General features: G+C 39.7%; 1 protein-coding gene across 6 annotated transcripts in view; it reads left to right on the forward strand.

The window, feature by feature from the left end:
* The window catches only part of VTI1A (vesicle transport through interaction with t-SNAREs 1A), a 361,282-nt gene that overhangs the window by 216,893 nt on the left and 128,791 nt on the right, over positions 1 to 15,598 (forward strand). Inside the window, exon 8 of one of the 6 annotated variants that reach the window (XM_055345977.1) lies at positions 15,012 to 15,220. The exons of the other annotated variants lie outside the window; for them this stretch is intronic. Coding sequence (XP_055201952.1) covers positions 15,012 to 15,084 — 73 coding nt within the window. The 3' untranslated portion in view covers positions 15,085 to 15,220. Of the gene's footprint in view, positions 1 to 15,011; positions 15,221 to 15,598 lie in introns of those variants that run through there. 6 annotated transcript variants of the gene reach the window in all.

Consider the following 15,598-nt stretch of genomic DNA (forward strand, 5'->3'; position numbering starts at 1 on the left):
GGATACATTTAAATTATCTTTCTTCCACTGCCATATTTCCCCCAGTAATTTTTATAAAATTAAAAATCAGTAATAATAAAAATAAAAATATGCCTCCCTCCCCATGTTGTAACCTTCACTCAGCAGTGCTGCTTGGACTTCCCCCTAGTACTCACAGGACTGTCCAGAGCAGGAAGACCCTGCAAGCTCACTCCTTCCCAAATGACAGTCCATCCCTCTCCATCCCTCTCTTTAGACTGTTTAGAGAGGGAACCTCTTGGGTGGTCTCTATTGCCTCTTCTCCTCTTATGTTCCTAATACTATTGGCCAGTTTATCTTCCAGAGTGCCAAACTAGTGCTGTTTCCTCCCTGCTTTAAATCCCCCTGTGGTTTCCCACTACCTGCTGACACATTTCCTCCTTAGTCTAATCCCTAAGGTCTTTCAGTGAACATTCTAGCTTCCTTTGCTCCTACTCCCATTGGATAGACCGACCCATGCCCCTACTAAAGGTCATTACCTCTCATCTCCAAAGTTAGCCCTAACCCTTCACTAATCCTATATTTTGCTTCTTCTGTTACTTCCTCCTGAATATACTCCTTCTCCTCCCTATTATAGTCAGGAATCTTCTGGATGAAAGTGACAGAAACCTGAAAGAAGTAGCCATAAGCCACAAAAAGGGAATATATCGCCACATGTAACCAAATGGTTCCAGGGCAGAAGCAACTTCAAACACAGTGGAATCTAAGGTTCCAAGAGCAGAATCAGGACTGGGTCTCTCGTTCTCCATCTCCCAACCCGGCTGTCTTGTGTATGGGTTTCTATTCATGAACACCATTTTTGCTGGCCCCCTTAATGACACCCGCTGAACACAGCCATTTCCCCCCTCCAGTAGCTCCAATAGAAGTCATAGCATGGAGTCTTGCTGCTGGTTCTGATTTGGCTCCGGTTGGGTAAAAATCCCATTCATCTACAATTGGTCATTTTAGACCTGGGATCTCCTGCAGAGGATGGACACTCAGTCTGAGAATGGACAAAGCATAGTTTCCTCAGAAAAATCCAGGAGCTTTTGCAGGAAAGGGGAATAGATAGTGGGCAGGCAAAAACAACAGATAGTATCTTCAGAATGTTCTAGATAAACTTTGATCTGTACTCTGTATCTCACCTGGAATACCACTCTGTCTGTCAAGCCTTTATCAGTCTCTCATCCAGAAATGATCTGTCCTGGCCCTGATTCTTCACAGTAGTTTGTACTTCCTACAAGGCCTTAACATCTGCTTTGCATTGTGTCTATTGTAGTTCTACATCTTACACGTCTTAATTTTCTTCGAGACCTTTTTCATCCCCTACCTCATCCCTCAAAGGATTTTATAGAGCTCCCCACCACATTGTGCAACCAGCTGAAACAAATAGGGGCGGAAATCCAAGTGAGAGAGAAATGAAACAGAACCAAGGAATCCCTTTAGTACCGCCAAAGCATAGACTTTGAACGCACTTCTGTGCAGATATCCAGACAGGCAGGGAATGTCCTAGCTGAAAGCAAAGCAGGAAACACTGTCAGGTGTTTTATAAGGTAAAAGTAACCTTCCACTGAGGCCAAGTATAGCCTTTCTTGCCACAGAGACTGGCCCTGGAAGGAATGGTTTTGGGGTGGTGGTGACAGTTCCCGGGCACATCCTCACCTTGAAGGGAATGAGAAGTTTCTGTATATCTGGTTCTGCTCAGTGTCCTCAGCTCTGGACTGTAAGTTAGTCTCAGTCAGGAACCTTGGTCAAGTTTAGCCCCAGGTCACGTTAACCTGGCAGAGGCCTGATCAGTGGAATAATCCTTGGAAGAATGGTCCAGAATAGCTTCACAGTTGCTATGTAGGTTCACGTGGGTATAATTTAGTTGAAACCCTGAAGGTTTTTATCTGTTGCACTTTCACAAAAATGTAAACATGCTCATTGAAAGAGAAAATAAGTAACGTCACAGTAACAGAATATTTCTGCCCGTTATTTCATCGCAATAGAAAAGCATCTTATATTTTCCTCAGTTGTGAGCCACAATTTGACCTAATTCCTGAACTACTTTTCTTTTATGATTTTTCCTTTCGTCCCTGGGATACATGCCATTCTCTAGCATGATGTAGAATGTAAAGGTTGCACTTCACCTTCACCATCAATGCCTTCTTTGAACGCAGCCTTGAGCTGTTAACTCGAAGCAAGGAGCCCCTAGGCCTTCCTTATAAACAAGTAATGGAGCCCTCGGCCCCCCTTGTAAATGGCTATTTATTAACATATACCATCACCAAACAACATTTTACGATGCCAGGCCCCCGCACCCTTGCACCACTGTCTGCTCCATTGTAAGTTGAGGGAGGCCCCTGGCCATCTGTTTCATTAAATGCCAGAGGCAGTGAACAATATCTGAACTTTATAAAGCAAGTGTCAGGGCTTCTCTCTTCACAAACCTCCCCCTTCTGCTGCTGCCACTGCCGCCACCGCCGCCACCACCACCACCACAACCACCACCATATTTTTTTGTTTGAACGCTCACATTGTAAATTAGTGTATTCACACATCAATTTTAAAAGGCTTGCTGTGTTGGAAGATGGGACAAAGCGGGCTCAGTAACAGCTCATGTACAGTGCAGGTGGTCGAGCTAGCTGCTACCCAGATCAAAAGTCAAACAACTGTGAATCTTCTTTTGAAAGTGCAGTTAGGGAGACAAGGCAAGGCTTATCTGCACAAACAAGAACGAGTTATAGATATACATCACAAATGCAGGAGGACAAGAAGGGGTTTCATAATCTTGCGGGATAAGAAAACCTTCCAGTGCTGACAATTCTGAGGGCATCTCTGGAATATGTAGCTTGTTGTTTCTTTCTTTCTCTTTCTCTCCCTCTCCCACCCCACTTTTTTTTTTTTTTGGTAAAATTAGTCTTTTATTGTGTGGTGATTGATAATTATTATTTATGCTTTGGTGCTGTTCCTAAAGTAGTGAAGAATTTTTTTAAGCCACCTTTGAGGCAGGAAATGGCTCCTTTTCATGGCTGCATTTTATTTTTCAGCAGCATTTAAGGACAGACTCCTATTTATACCACACAAGCAGTTTTGTCTGTTGTAAACAAAGTAAGTGGCTGGGAATTGTGCTTTCCCAGAAATGTTTTCCAGGGAAGCCATAATAAGAAACAACTGTGTACATCTTGAGAGTTTGTCATCTAGGTATTAAGAAAGAATTCTTTGCTTTCAAGAGGAAAAAAACAAAACAAAACAAAAAACACTGTGAAGAAATATAGTCAATATCCAAAAGTGTAATTAAAATATTTCTTAAGCTGCAGAAGTTGGCCACCTTGCTGGTATTAATTGAAGTTGTGTTCGGTTTTTATTTTAAATTGTCCCTTATGTTTTGGGACAAGATAGAAGCTGAAAGGAAAGGAGACATCATCATTTTTTTTTTTAACCTCAATGCCGTATTTAAAAAGCTAGTGACTTCTTTGCAAAGTTATGTAAAGAACTTTGGAACTAAGGTGCGGATATCAATGGAGAAAATGACAGAATGTTAAATTTTACCAAAAATTTACAGAGAGAATTGAAGAGGCTTGGAATTTATGAAAGAACAGCACTGTAGTCTGCTATAATATTATCGTTTACTTAGGAAAAAAGAGACTCTGCTTTCTGCTTCTGATACCTTAATGATTTTACACTGAGGAAGAAAAAACTATCAGCTTTTTTAATCCCCAAATCAGTTAAAGGTGTTTGAATCAGGTCCATAGGTATTCTCATGAAACCACACTCTCTGTCTCAAGCCACAGGGCAGTGGCCTGTCTCCTGGGATGGGCTTCCCAGAGTCTCTGAACCATCAGAATTTTCTGAAAACGTTTGCATATGTGTGCATATGTATCTTTCTGGGGATTTTCCACAAAATTTTCAAGAATCCACAACTAGCTCCAAAGAATTGAGAAATGAGACATGGTTATAGAACTATGTACAATTCTCTCACTAAATACCCCTTAATTACTTTGCTATTTTCAAGTATTAGAAATGCATTGACCTATAAGAAACACTTATTTTGAAGTTTCCACAAAATTCAACAAGAGACTTGGCAGGATAGCTCCCCCAGGAAATCAGATCATGTATCAAAAATATGTCCTGAAAGATGATCACAGCACATTAAAATTTATATAGGACCTTATGATTTGTAAGGCCTATTCACATGCATTATTTCATTTAATATAATCTTGAAAAGAACTCTGTGGATTGGTATTGCCACTGTTGTCTTTCTTATAAGTCAACTGTGGCCGTTATAAGACCTGCCATAGTTGACTCTTGCCCAAGGTCATTCCACCCAAATGGGGCAGAACTTGGCCCACTGTCCTGGTTTTAGTGACAGAAGCCATGTTCTTAGCAGCATTTTAGCAGTAACAGCAACATTAGCATCTTCAAAAGCAAATATTTAACGTTTCCTGTGTCAAAGGAATGTGTTAGCATTGGAGATTCAACAAGCTTAGAACTCTACTCCCAGGTAGTTCAATATCTTTAAGAAACAACAATACATAGTAACTTGTGCTGTATATAAGTGAAAGATAAATGCAGTATGCCAGGACAGGAAGGAGAAATCCCTGGGGCCTGTGATTAGAGAGACTTTATAGAAGAGGTGGCAGGTGTCCGAGCCTGAAAGTTACTACCCAATTCTCAACCCACCTGTGGGGTTTGCTCTTTCCCTTTCTATGGCAGCATTAAGGTTGTAACTCCCAGCAACAGAATTAGAATGTTGGAGGTTGTTGTTAGATCTATTTGGCCTCTGCCATGTTGAGGGCACGTAGGAAGTTAACCAACATCTTGTAACTGTGCCTGCTCAGAAAATAAGTATGATCCAAAGACTCATTGAGGATTTCTTTTTAAGTGTAATGAAGTTTAAGATTTTCTTCAGGCAAATAACACAAGCTTGAAATCACCTAAATAATCCAATTTCTAAACAATTTTGAAAAATTTCTTCACATGTTGTACCCCAGTTTTAGAAAGATATTGAAAATTTTCATGCACTTGACTAAAATCATATATTTATAAAATTTTAAGACCTTTGAAATTATACTGTGTGTTGACTATTATACGAATAGATGCAAAGAATATTGGCAGAGTACAGTGACTTTTTATTGTGGCATATTATTTGATTAAAAATAAAGTGTATCACTTTAAAACACTGAATTTTTTCATATATTCCAATTAAACTTTTCTCATCAAATGGGCTTATAGAAATTTAGTTAGGGGAAAACTTGCCCAGCCAATAAAGGAAAGCTTTCATTTTCTATTTTGTATACATGATCTGAAACCATAGCCTGTTAGGTCTTTTAATCTGTTTGTTCAAGGCCAAGCTATTTATATGGATAATTTTTAAAGCTTCTGTATAAAGCAAAAAAAGAACATTTTATTTATTCACTGAGGTTTTTATGTGCCTTGAAATTGCATAGGTAAAGTATTTTCAAGCTCATGGATGTGGAGGAGATAAAAGGTCTCTTATTTTATAAGGCTTTATGTAAGCTTTTCAAACGTACAGTTTTCTCATGGCTAGAATGTTTTAAATAAAACATTATTTCACTATTATAATTGGAGTTTGATGTGGGATCTTTTCCTTTCCCCGAATTACATGTTAAATTATGTGCTTAAGATCGTCTTTATTACGTTTTACCTTCTGGATTTTAATAGTTATCTTACTGGAGAAAATAATTTACTAATCTTCATTTTTACTATTGGGCACCTATTCAATATGCCTAGGAGTGGAAAACCCAAAAATCAGATTTAAGAAACAAAGAATGAAAGGTGATAACTTGGTCTTGCAACATGTTGGTATGAAGATGAAAAATTATTTACCTCTTCTTCCTTAAGAAATTTTGCTAAGCCTGGTAGAGTATGAAAAGGAGAAGGAGGGAAAAAGGCATTTTTAAATTCTGGGGCAACTGGATCCAGACCAGATTCTGGGTGAACATTAGCTGCTGTTAGCTCTGCTATGTCAGGGCCAAGAAACAGCTTTCCCTGGCTGGAGCATTCCCAAGCTATCATGGCCATCAAACAGGTGGGGAATAAATATTGTAGAATGATGGGACATTTGAAGAGCAAGCTCCCGATCCCCAGGACTCAATTTGGACAGGCTTCAATTGGAGCAAACAGGTGTTCCTGGGAGGAACTGTCCTCAGGTGGCTGGGGGGGTGCCATTCTTTCACATACATAAAAAGTTCCCCTTCCTTCTGCCTGCAGGAAAATTAGAATCAACTACAGCTTTTTCTTTTGAAATGGAAAAAGAGAAATAAAAATATGGCACCAGGTTTTGGCTCCAAGTGGATTTCCATGGAGCATGTAATCTATGATGAATGATGAGTATCCTTGAAGCAAAGCATCCTTATAGTTTTCAACATTGGAGATACTGTAAAAACTGAATGAATGCAAAAAATCTTTTTACCAAAGGCTGTACCTGTGAAGTGGTGTATAGCCTTTCTTTCTTTCTTTTATTCATTTGCTCATCACCAAATACTTTGTGAGCACTCTGTCTAGAGATGGAGTGTAAGCCAGAAAAGGGCCCTGTCCCCAAGGGCTTAGCCTAAGCTGTGATAATAGTAATTGTTTGGAACATGATAGTGAACCTGAGTAGTCTTTGGGAAATTGTGGCTAGATCTAAAGTAGTTGCTGGCCTCAGAAATGTTTCTTTTCTGTAATGCCACCACTCTGAGGACATGACTAACATATTTTTTTCAGGGCACTCTTTTGAAGTCAGATTTTTTGCTATAAAACACAAAATAGTAATAATAAAGTTAAAAAAATTCTTTAAATCATACTTTATTCCTCCGCCTTGAAACAAACTACCCTCTTTGATTACAGGTGTTCCCTTCTTTCAGGCATGATCCCCACAGATTATTATGTTGCTTTTCTCACTTAATATTATATCTTACACATATTTGTTTCCACGTTGTCTTCGTGATTATATTTTTTCCTAATTAAAAAGTCTTTTCTAATAATAAAAGTTTTAAAAACCTCTTATTTTGTAGGAAAAGAAATTTATCAAGAAACAGGGAGAAAGCCATCTATAGTTACAGTGGTGACATGTAGCAACTATAAAGTTTTGGCATATTTCATTACAAGCTTTTTCTATGTATTTTCCTGTGTATTTTATTTATATAATTGAGATCATACAATATACACAATTTTATATCCTCCCACTCTTTACATTAAGATTATATTGAAAGCATTTTCCCATGCCATGAAAAACTCTTTATAATTCTTATTTATAATGGTTGCATAATATTCTCTCATAGGATTATTTCCTTTATGTTAAATGTGTAGGTTTTTTCTAACTCTTGCTATACACTAATGCTGTGTCTGCATTCATAGATTATATTAATTTCTCAAGGCAGTATCCCTGAAGAGAATAAATGTTTCTCTCATTTATGACTTTGGCATTCTTGTGTCTCTCATCTTAATCTAGTTTTGTGGTCAGCAGGGATATATACCTCAAGGAACTTTTTCAGGATAAGTATGTAATATAGAAGTCTATAAAGAATCACGTTCTTGCTCTGACTCTTAAAATATCGTTTCCTTTACCTTGTTCTGTAGGATCTTTTTTCCATCGTCCTCATGTTGTTTTTGAGTTTTTATTTGGTTTGTTACCTTTGAAAACCTCTTCTTGAATCTGCAAATGGATGGCAGCTTTATATGTTCGGCTCTGTCTAGTGATAGTCCTTTGTCTCCAGATTTTATGGGAATGAAATGGAAATTCTCCTTTCCCGTGCTCCATGACTCTGGCAGGAGAAATGTCCAGCCCTTGGATGTGCAACTGTCTTCTCCTCCACCACCCCACACAGGCACACTTTACTAAGGAAGACCACACTTCCCAGCATTCAGTGCCTTACACCATACCCATCATATTGCTTTTCAAAGTTGATTTATTGCCTTCCTGGGAGCTCTAGTTTCTTAGTGGCTGTAGAAAGGAAACAAGATGCAGAGAGCATGGAGAAAGAGGAATGAATATGGCAGTCCAAATAGCTCCTAAGCTGCGACATCTACTCATAAGAGAGACAGCTGCTCAGTTTCTGCTTTTTACAGACATTGCATTTTTTTTTTAATCTAGTAGCAGACTTTGTGGAGGGTGGACTACTGTTACATATTTCATCCCCATTCGTTTTTCTGTAGTGGTAGAAAATCCTTCCAGGCTCTGGCAATTTATGATGTCAGTTTTGGTGTTGTAAATTATCATTGTCTTGTATTTTTTCATCCCAGTTTAATGGGTACTTTGATAGATGCAACATCAGGAGCCATCAACCAGGCACCATTTTAAACTGGAGACTGTGAGTGATCTTTAAAATTGCCCTAGATAAGGGGACCATATAAACCATTTCTGTAGCTCAACCCTTGGGCCTGTATGCCTGGGTGGTCTTGTTTTAACTGTTGCTATTTAATTATTGATGATTTACTGACACAAGGCATAGAAGCCTTAGGGAAAATGAAATCCCACGTGCCAGTTTCTTTAGATGAATCTTCTTTGAGGTTTAAGTGTCCCTCTCGGTAATATAGGAAGGCAGGATTTAGGGGGTCATTCCAAATACTGCCTGGGAAAGTCTGCTGTGGCATCTCTATTCACTGATGGAGATGACTGATGCATCTTGTAGACAAGGCATGACTGCCTGTGCTCGACATCATGACAGCCTCGTACAAGCCCATCTACCCTTGGCCAGGCATCCTCACACATTTCCCTACCCCTCATTTCTCTTCTGTGTTCCTCATGTGGAAAAGTCTAATTTCCAACAATAATGACAACTTACCTACAGGAACTCATTTCCCTATAAAAGCTTCTACCCTGGGAACCACTTATTAGGAAAGTGATAATTTACTCCATGAACATGTGAGAGGAACTTTTCTGGGTATGTAGGGATGTCGGATGAGTCTTGCCTTCAGAAAATTCAGTCCCTAATCAGAAAGAGATAAGGAGTGTGGAAGTACTAACTCAAGACGTGATGATCAGAAACCTCCGTGTACAGTTCCCAGAGTCTCGAGATTATTGGCAGCTTGGAGTAATCAAGATAGGTATCCTAGATGACATGGCATGTGTGATCGCCCTTGAAGGAGAGCTAACATTTGTCCAGGCAAAGCTAAAAGGGATTCCAGGCTGAGGAAAGAGAATGAATAGGGAGGTAGCATCTTGCAAGGCAGGCATGGAAGATCATTCAAATCAGCTCTTTATTGTCAACTTTATGATTTTTGCCTTTAGTTTTCTGATGTTCGCCTTTCAACAGCAGAATGTGGGTCACCTCACAACATGTTTGCAGTTGTGTCCAGCTGTCATCTGCTTCCCATCTTTACTCTCCACTGGGGAGATGAAAGCTTGGCAGAGTCATAATGGCCTGAAAACCTATGGTCCATCTTTTCTCACCATCATTATTCCTTATTGAACACCTACCATGTGCTCTAGGCTGAACAATCCTTATTAAAAGGCCATGTTCTTTCATAGCTTTCATGTAATCCACTGATGAGTTTGGTCTCAAAGGCCTTATTTTCTCCTTTCATTGTTTTCCTAAGGATTCTGAAAGGTTTTGCAAGTACAGGTAGCTCAATGTGAACGCAGAATGGACCTACTCCACCAAATCCTGCTGGTAGGATTTTTCCTTCGGAGCCCCTCACCATCAGAAATACCATTCGGAGCCAGTGCCCAGGAATCCTCCCTGTAGAGCTTGTTCTCTTAATCATTAGGCTTGGCTGTCTCTTCAGATGCTGTGTGGGCACCAGTAGGACATAGCCAGATTCTTCTCTAAGAATAGGCTGGCATAGGGGTAAAGCAGAGCTAGATCCTGGAGGATTTTAGATCATGTATCAGAGTCTGGATAGCCTGAAATCAAACTTCATTACATTGCCTGAAACTGGACTAGGCATGGTGCTACCTTTTTTGTTTGTTTGCTTGTTTGTTTTAAAAGCAACAATTTTGTTTTGATAGGACTTAAAATTTTTAATTCAGTTTTGTTTTGGGGAAAAAGATTTTTTTAAAAGATTTATTTATTTATTTATTCATGAGATACACAGAAAGAGAGAGGCAGAGACATCGGCAGAGGGAGAAGCAGGCTCCATGCAGGGAGCCAGATGTGGGACTCGATCCTGGATCCCAGGATCACGTCCTGGGCTGGAAGGCAGACACTCAACCACTGAGCCATCCAGGTGTTCCTGGGGAAAAAGATATTAACCATGTGTCTTGCCAAGATATCATTTTAATTTTTTTTCCAAGTTAAAGTCATCTCTGGCACTGGGGCTCTTTCTGGGTACACACCTGCCTTGTAAATCAGGTTCTCTGGATTTTATCATTTCCACTTGCAAATGGGGATGGTTAGCAGCCAGCCTTAAAAGAAGCTACTGTCCTCATCAACATTGACTAAAGGGTTGATAAAATTCTTGCATATAACTGACATGTTTCTGCTACAAAATGCCTTCACCTTCAAATCTATAAGGAGAAGGAAGTGTGAACAGTCAACAGACATTAACTAATGGGTGACAGGTCAGCACACTGTGCTAGCTGTGATCCAGCCTGGATGATTTCTTTTTCTTCTTCTATTTGTATTTATTACATCAATAATATTATCAAAGAAAAGAAAACATATTTTAAAAGAAAATGAAAAAAATCACTCATAACCCAATACACCTACAATTATCTTTTCTTCTTTTTTTTAGTGTTTATTCATATGTTAACATTTTTCTTTATGTGGCATTAATACAAATATTAAGTTCTGCCTTTTTCTTTTTAACTTCACATGATAGCTTGTGCTACTGTGTTCAATTTGATATTGTTGTTATCTTGTCTTTTTTAATCAAGTGATTAGGACATTTGTAAAGGTTCAGGAAAGCCCAACAGCATAGGGCTGGTATTCATTGGTTTTTCAGAAAACAGAAGGGCTCACTCTCCTATGACTTAGAGTTCCCCAACCTGATATTTAAGAGCACTGTAAGGGGATTTTTTTTAAATTTGCTTTATTTATGAGAGAGAGAGAGAAAGAGCAAGAGCATGAACAGAGGGAGGGGCAGAGGGAAAAGGAGAAGCAGGCTCCCCCTGAGCAGGGAGACTGATGTGACAGGGCTTGATCCCAGGACCCCGGGATCATGACCTGAGCTGAAGGCAGATGCTTCACCAACTAAGCCATCGAGGCACCTCAGGAACACCGTGAGTTTTGATAAATACTACTGAGGTGTCCTCATACCCTTCTATACTATCCACATAGATGTCTTACATATATTCATTTAAAGGTGGTTCATGATAATGTTGGTGACAAAGCGTATGTATAAACAAAGCAGGCAGGCAACTGTGGGGTGGAGATAAATGTTGAAGGTTCCAGAAATAGCCCCCTTTCCCCAAAGTATTCCCTAACTGACTGAGAGGGAATAACTGCACTCATCTTAGGATTTCATGCATTGTCTTTGTCAAATGCCAGTACCGATGTGGTGACTTAATCAGTATCAGTCGTGGCACCTGCCACACACTGGTGGTGTGCCAACCAGTGAAGTTTGCCTTGGCGGCGCACAGTGCACTGAGGAGTAGCCTCTGAGTAAAGGAGGTTGGGAGGCGGGCTGAAGGGAAGGGTGGTTTTGGAGCTGCCTCCGAAGGAGACACAAGTGGGGTGCCGTGGTAGGAGGTGCCAGACAGCCAGGGGGCAGCATGGAAGCATTTTGCACCTGATGAAAGAGGAGAAGAGGAGGAAGGGATGAACACAAAAACTTCACCGGTTTTCCTTAGCCCAGCCTCGGGAGAATGATGGATGACTTCTTGTCATCTTTTGTATTTCCTTGGTTGGGGGGTGGGGGGCAGCGGAGGGCAGCTAAAACGAAATCTCTCTACTGAGACGAGAGATTGAAAACTATAAGCTGTGGCCTGCAAGTGGCCAGCAGAACTTTTTCCTTCTCTTTTTTGTGGTCTACAGTTTTGTTTTGTTTTTAAAATTGAGTTAGTAGGTCTTACTTGCATATAGCAGAATTCACACATTTAGAGTTCAAGGAGTTTGAGTCACGGTATGCACTTGTGTAACCTGCACAATACATGCATCAGGACAGAACGGGGCTCCTGCTCTAGAGAGTTTCCTCTGGGCCCTTTGCTCCCAGTTCCCTTCTCTCCTACCTGTCACAGGCAGCCACTGATCTGCTTTCTCACAGTCAAGTTTTGCCTTCTCTAGAATTTCATATAAATGGAATTCTACAGTATTTTGTCTTTTGCATATACCTTCTTTCACCAGCATAGAGCTTTTGAAATTCATCTATGTCATTGTGTGTGTTACTGTTTCATTCCTTTTAGTGGCTAGATAATACACCTGAGTCGAGATTTAATAGAATTTATTTATCCATTCACCAGTTTATGAAGGTGTAGGTTGCTTCCGGTTTGGAACTAATATAAATAATGGCACTATAAATATTTGTGTACACATCTTTTTGTGGACTTAGATTTTTATTTCTCTTGGGTAAATATCTAAGAGTAGGATTACTGGGTCATAAGCTAAGTATATGTTTAATTTTTTAAGAACCTTTCCAAAGTGGCTGACCCATTTTGCCTTCCCATAACAATGTGTTCCAGTTGCTCTGCATAGTTATTCTTAAAACATTCAAAATAACTGTCAACAATTAAAACTCAGAGCCCAGGGGTACCTGAGTGGCTCAGTCAGTTAGGCACCCGCCTTCTGCTCAGGTCGTGATCCCAAGGTTCTGCGGATCAAGCCCCACATCAAGCAGGGAGCCTGGTTCTCCCTCTCCCTCTGCCTGCTGCTTCTCCTGTTTATGCTTATTCTCTCTCTCCCCCCCCCCAAATACATACATACATACATACATACAAATTCAGACCCCTTTAGAGAGGTACATGGTCTCCAGTTCACCACAGTTCCTGTATGATCGATTTTGCTCATTTATGTCATCCTCCTCTCACCTGTGGGTCTATTACCCCTGCCTTAGAAATTCTCCCCTGCAATTTTATGTCCCATGGTGCATGGCAGGGCATCATGGCTAAGAGCAGATTGGTGGAAAAGGCAAATATGAGTTGGAATTCAGTCTTGCCACTTACAAGCTGTCACTTTGGACAATTTACTTCTCTCAGCATGAACTTCTACGTCTGCAAAATGCTAAGGATATCTTATTCAGTGATTTGTTATAATAATACAGAGGTACCTGGCTGGCTCAGTTGGTGGAGCACCTGACTCTTGATCTCAAGGTCGTGAGTTTAAGCCCTACATTGAGTATAGAGATTACTTTAAAATAATAAATAAATAAATAAATAAATAAATAAATAAATAAATAAAATAATACAGAGCATGCCAAGTACGCGGCACACAGCCAGGTCCATACAAATTATGCAATACCTGGTTCACATTTCGTACTTATTAGTATCAGGATAGTCCAGGGATTCTCACTTGTATGTGTGTGTTTGTGTGTGTACATCAGAGAGTAACTTGCACAGATTTTTAGAAAACATTGAAACTTGTGCCCCTACTGCCAGATCTTCTACAGTCACATTCTTCTGGGCTGGATGTGAGCATGTGCATGGTTTAAAAATTCTGCAGATGATTGGGGTGAGCATCCCTAGTCAACAACCATTGGTTGGCCCGGAAGATTTTAACAAGGAGCCCTATATCCTAAACTTAGCTCTATCACTAATGAGCTGTGTGACCTTGGGAAAATCCCTTAATATCTCTGAGAGAGCAAGTTTAGCTTAGATCTGACTCTAGTAAATTTGGTCTTTCATAATTACTGGGTTTTTCATGGTAGACAGTGGCTACAGTTGGAGACAGATGAGATGGAGGTGGTTGGAAGCTATGCCTGCTTCCCAAGTAATATGTCAAGATGAAGGCAAATCTCTGAATTCTGCACGCCTAGAAGCATGTGTTTGCAAGCAGGCACAAAAACCACCATCCATCTTGTCCTATGGGCCCAATGATGTCCCTGTCCTCTGCCCTGATAAGAGAGTGCATTGACAGCAACTTGCCAGAAAGGATAGCTAGAGGCAGATATGAGAATATTCTAGCAACAAGACTTGGCTAATCTAGTCAGAGTCAGATGAAAGACTCCTCTAAATGACTCAGTCAGAATCCAGAGTCGAAAACACCATTCCAGGGTCACTAGATTCTAATGCCCTTTCCATGCAGGCTGTGGGAGTGCCCAGGACAATAGTTCTAGCCCTTCCACATAGCTTCAATGCCATTTCTAATGCCCTCATTAATAATTATTAGTTATGCTAATTAAGAGTAACTAATTAATAAGATAAAGATACTTGTAGTAGCTGCCTCTGGAATGTGGCTTTTCATTAGTCTTTTAAATGTGAACTAAACACCCCTGAAGTGTGTATTCCCATTAGGCCACTTCAATTATAAACTGACTACCCCCAGGGTATGGATTAAAACTAACTAATACACACATATCTGTCACGCTATCTATACAGAAGTATTTTATAGTTAATTACAGACAGTATAACAGATGATCCCTAAGGTTCCATCCAAACTTAAGATTCAATCATTCTACATACAAAGGACCCTAATACTGCTCTCAACATAACTTCTTCTCATCCTTAGTCTCCTCTTTCTGGAAACCCCTCTGAATCCCCCAGGCCATAGTAGTGTTCTTCCCTTCCCTGTGCTCTCCTAGAAGTATATGCCTCTTTCATGACATCTTATTTCAGGCCAGGGAACATACAGTGAGGGTTCCAACCCTTGTAAAATGGCATCTTTTTCGATTTACCCACATTAATCTTCATTATTTCCCAAACTTCAGTGACTTGAGTAGTACCATCATAGTTTTGGTCTTGGCCCTACCTATCTAATACCTCTATTGCTATTTTTCTTTAAGTTGGCACACTCTTGCTTAATCTTAAATTCCTTCTTTAGCTCTATTACACAGAGAATTACCCATATAATCATGATTTGAATGTGCTAGTTATGTTTTTTTATATACTAAGTGCATAACTTAATATCCTAAATAAAACGTTGAGTGGTTATGAATATTTAAAATAAAAAAATAATCATCTTTGTCCTACCTAAAATGAGCTTTCAAATCTCCAGCAGTCTGCACATAGCACTGTGGGAACCCTTGCTGTGCTGTACTCGTCGGGTCCCTGCCCATCTCCTCTACTAGACCACGAGTCCCTGGAGAGAGGACTGGCTTTCATCCCTGTATCACCATGTCAGTAAGCCTGGTGCCTGGTGCATAATATACACTCAATAAATGTTTGATGAATAAATGTTGCTCTCACTATCACAAGCGAAATATCATTAGCAAATAGAAATATTTTCTATATTCTCTCACTTTGATTCCCAATCTCTGATACTTAAGCACTCAGACATGGAATAAAAACAAGAGGAAGTACCAAAACATGTATAAGTGAAGTGATGTGTGTCTTCCTGTCTCCTAGAACTTTTTTTTTAAATGACAGAAGGGCCATTCATTCAATTCCCTTCAAGTTAAGGAGAATTTAAAACTGTAGACAATTTTAATGTCAAGTGAGTTAAAATTATATGTGATTTTTTTCAAATAAAAACTTAACCTGACACAAGGCTCAAGGCAACTATATAATGGAAAACGTAAAGAACATCAAGAGGAAGTTTCCAAGTAGAAAATGGTGATTGAAAAAGCAATGATCAAATTATCC

This window comes from Nyctereutes procyonoides, unplaced genomic scaffold (genome assembly GCF_905146905.1).
Source record: "Nyctereutes procyonoides isolate TBG_1078 unplaced genomic scaffold, NYPRO_anot_genome, whole genome shotgun sequence".
NCBI classification, from domain to species: Eukaryota; Metazoa; Chordata; class Mammalia; order Carnivora; family Canidae; genus Nyctereutes; species Nyctereutes procyonoides.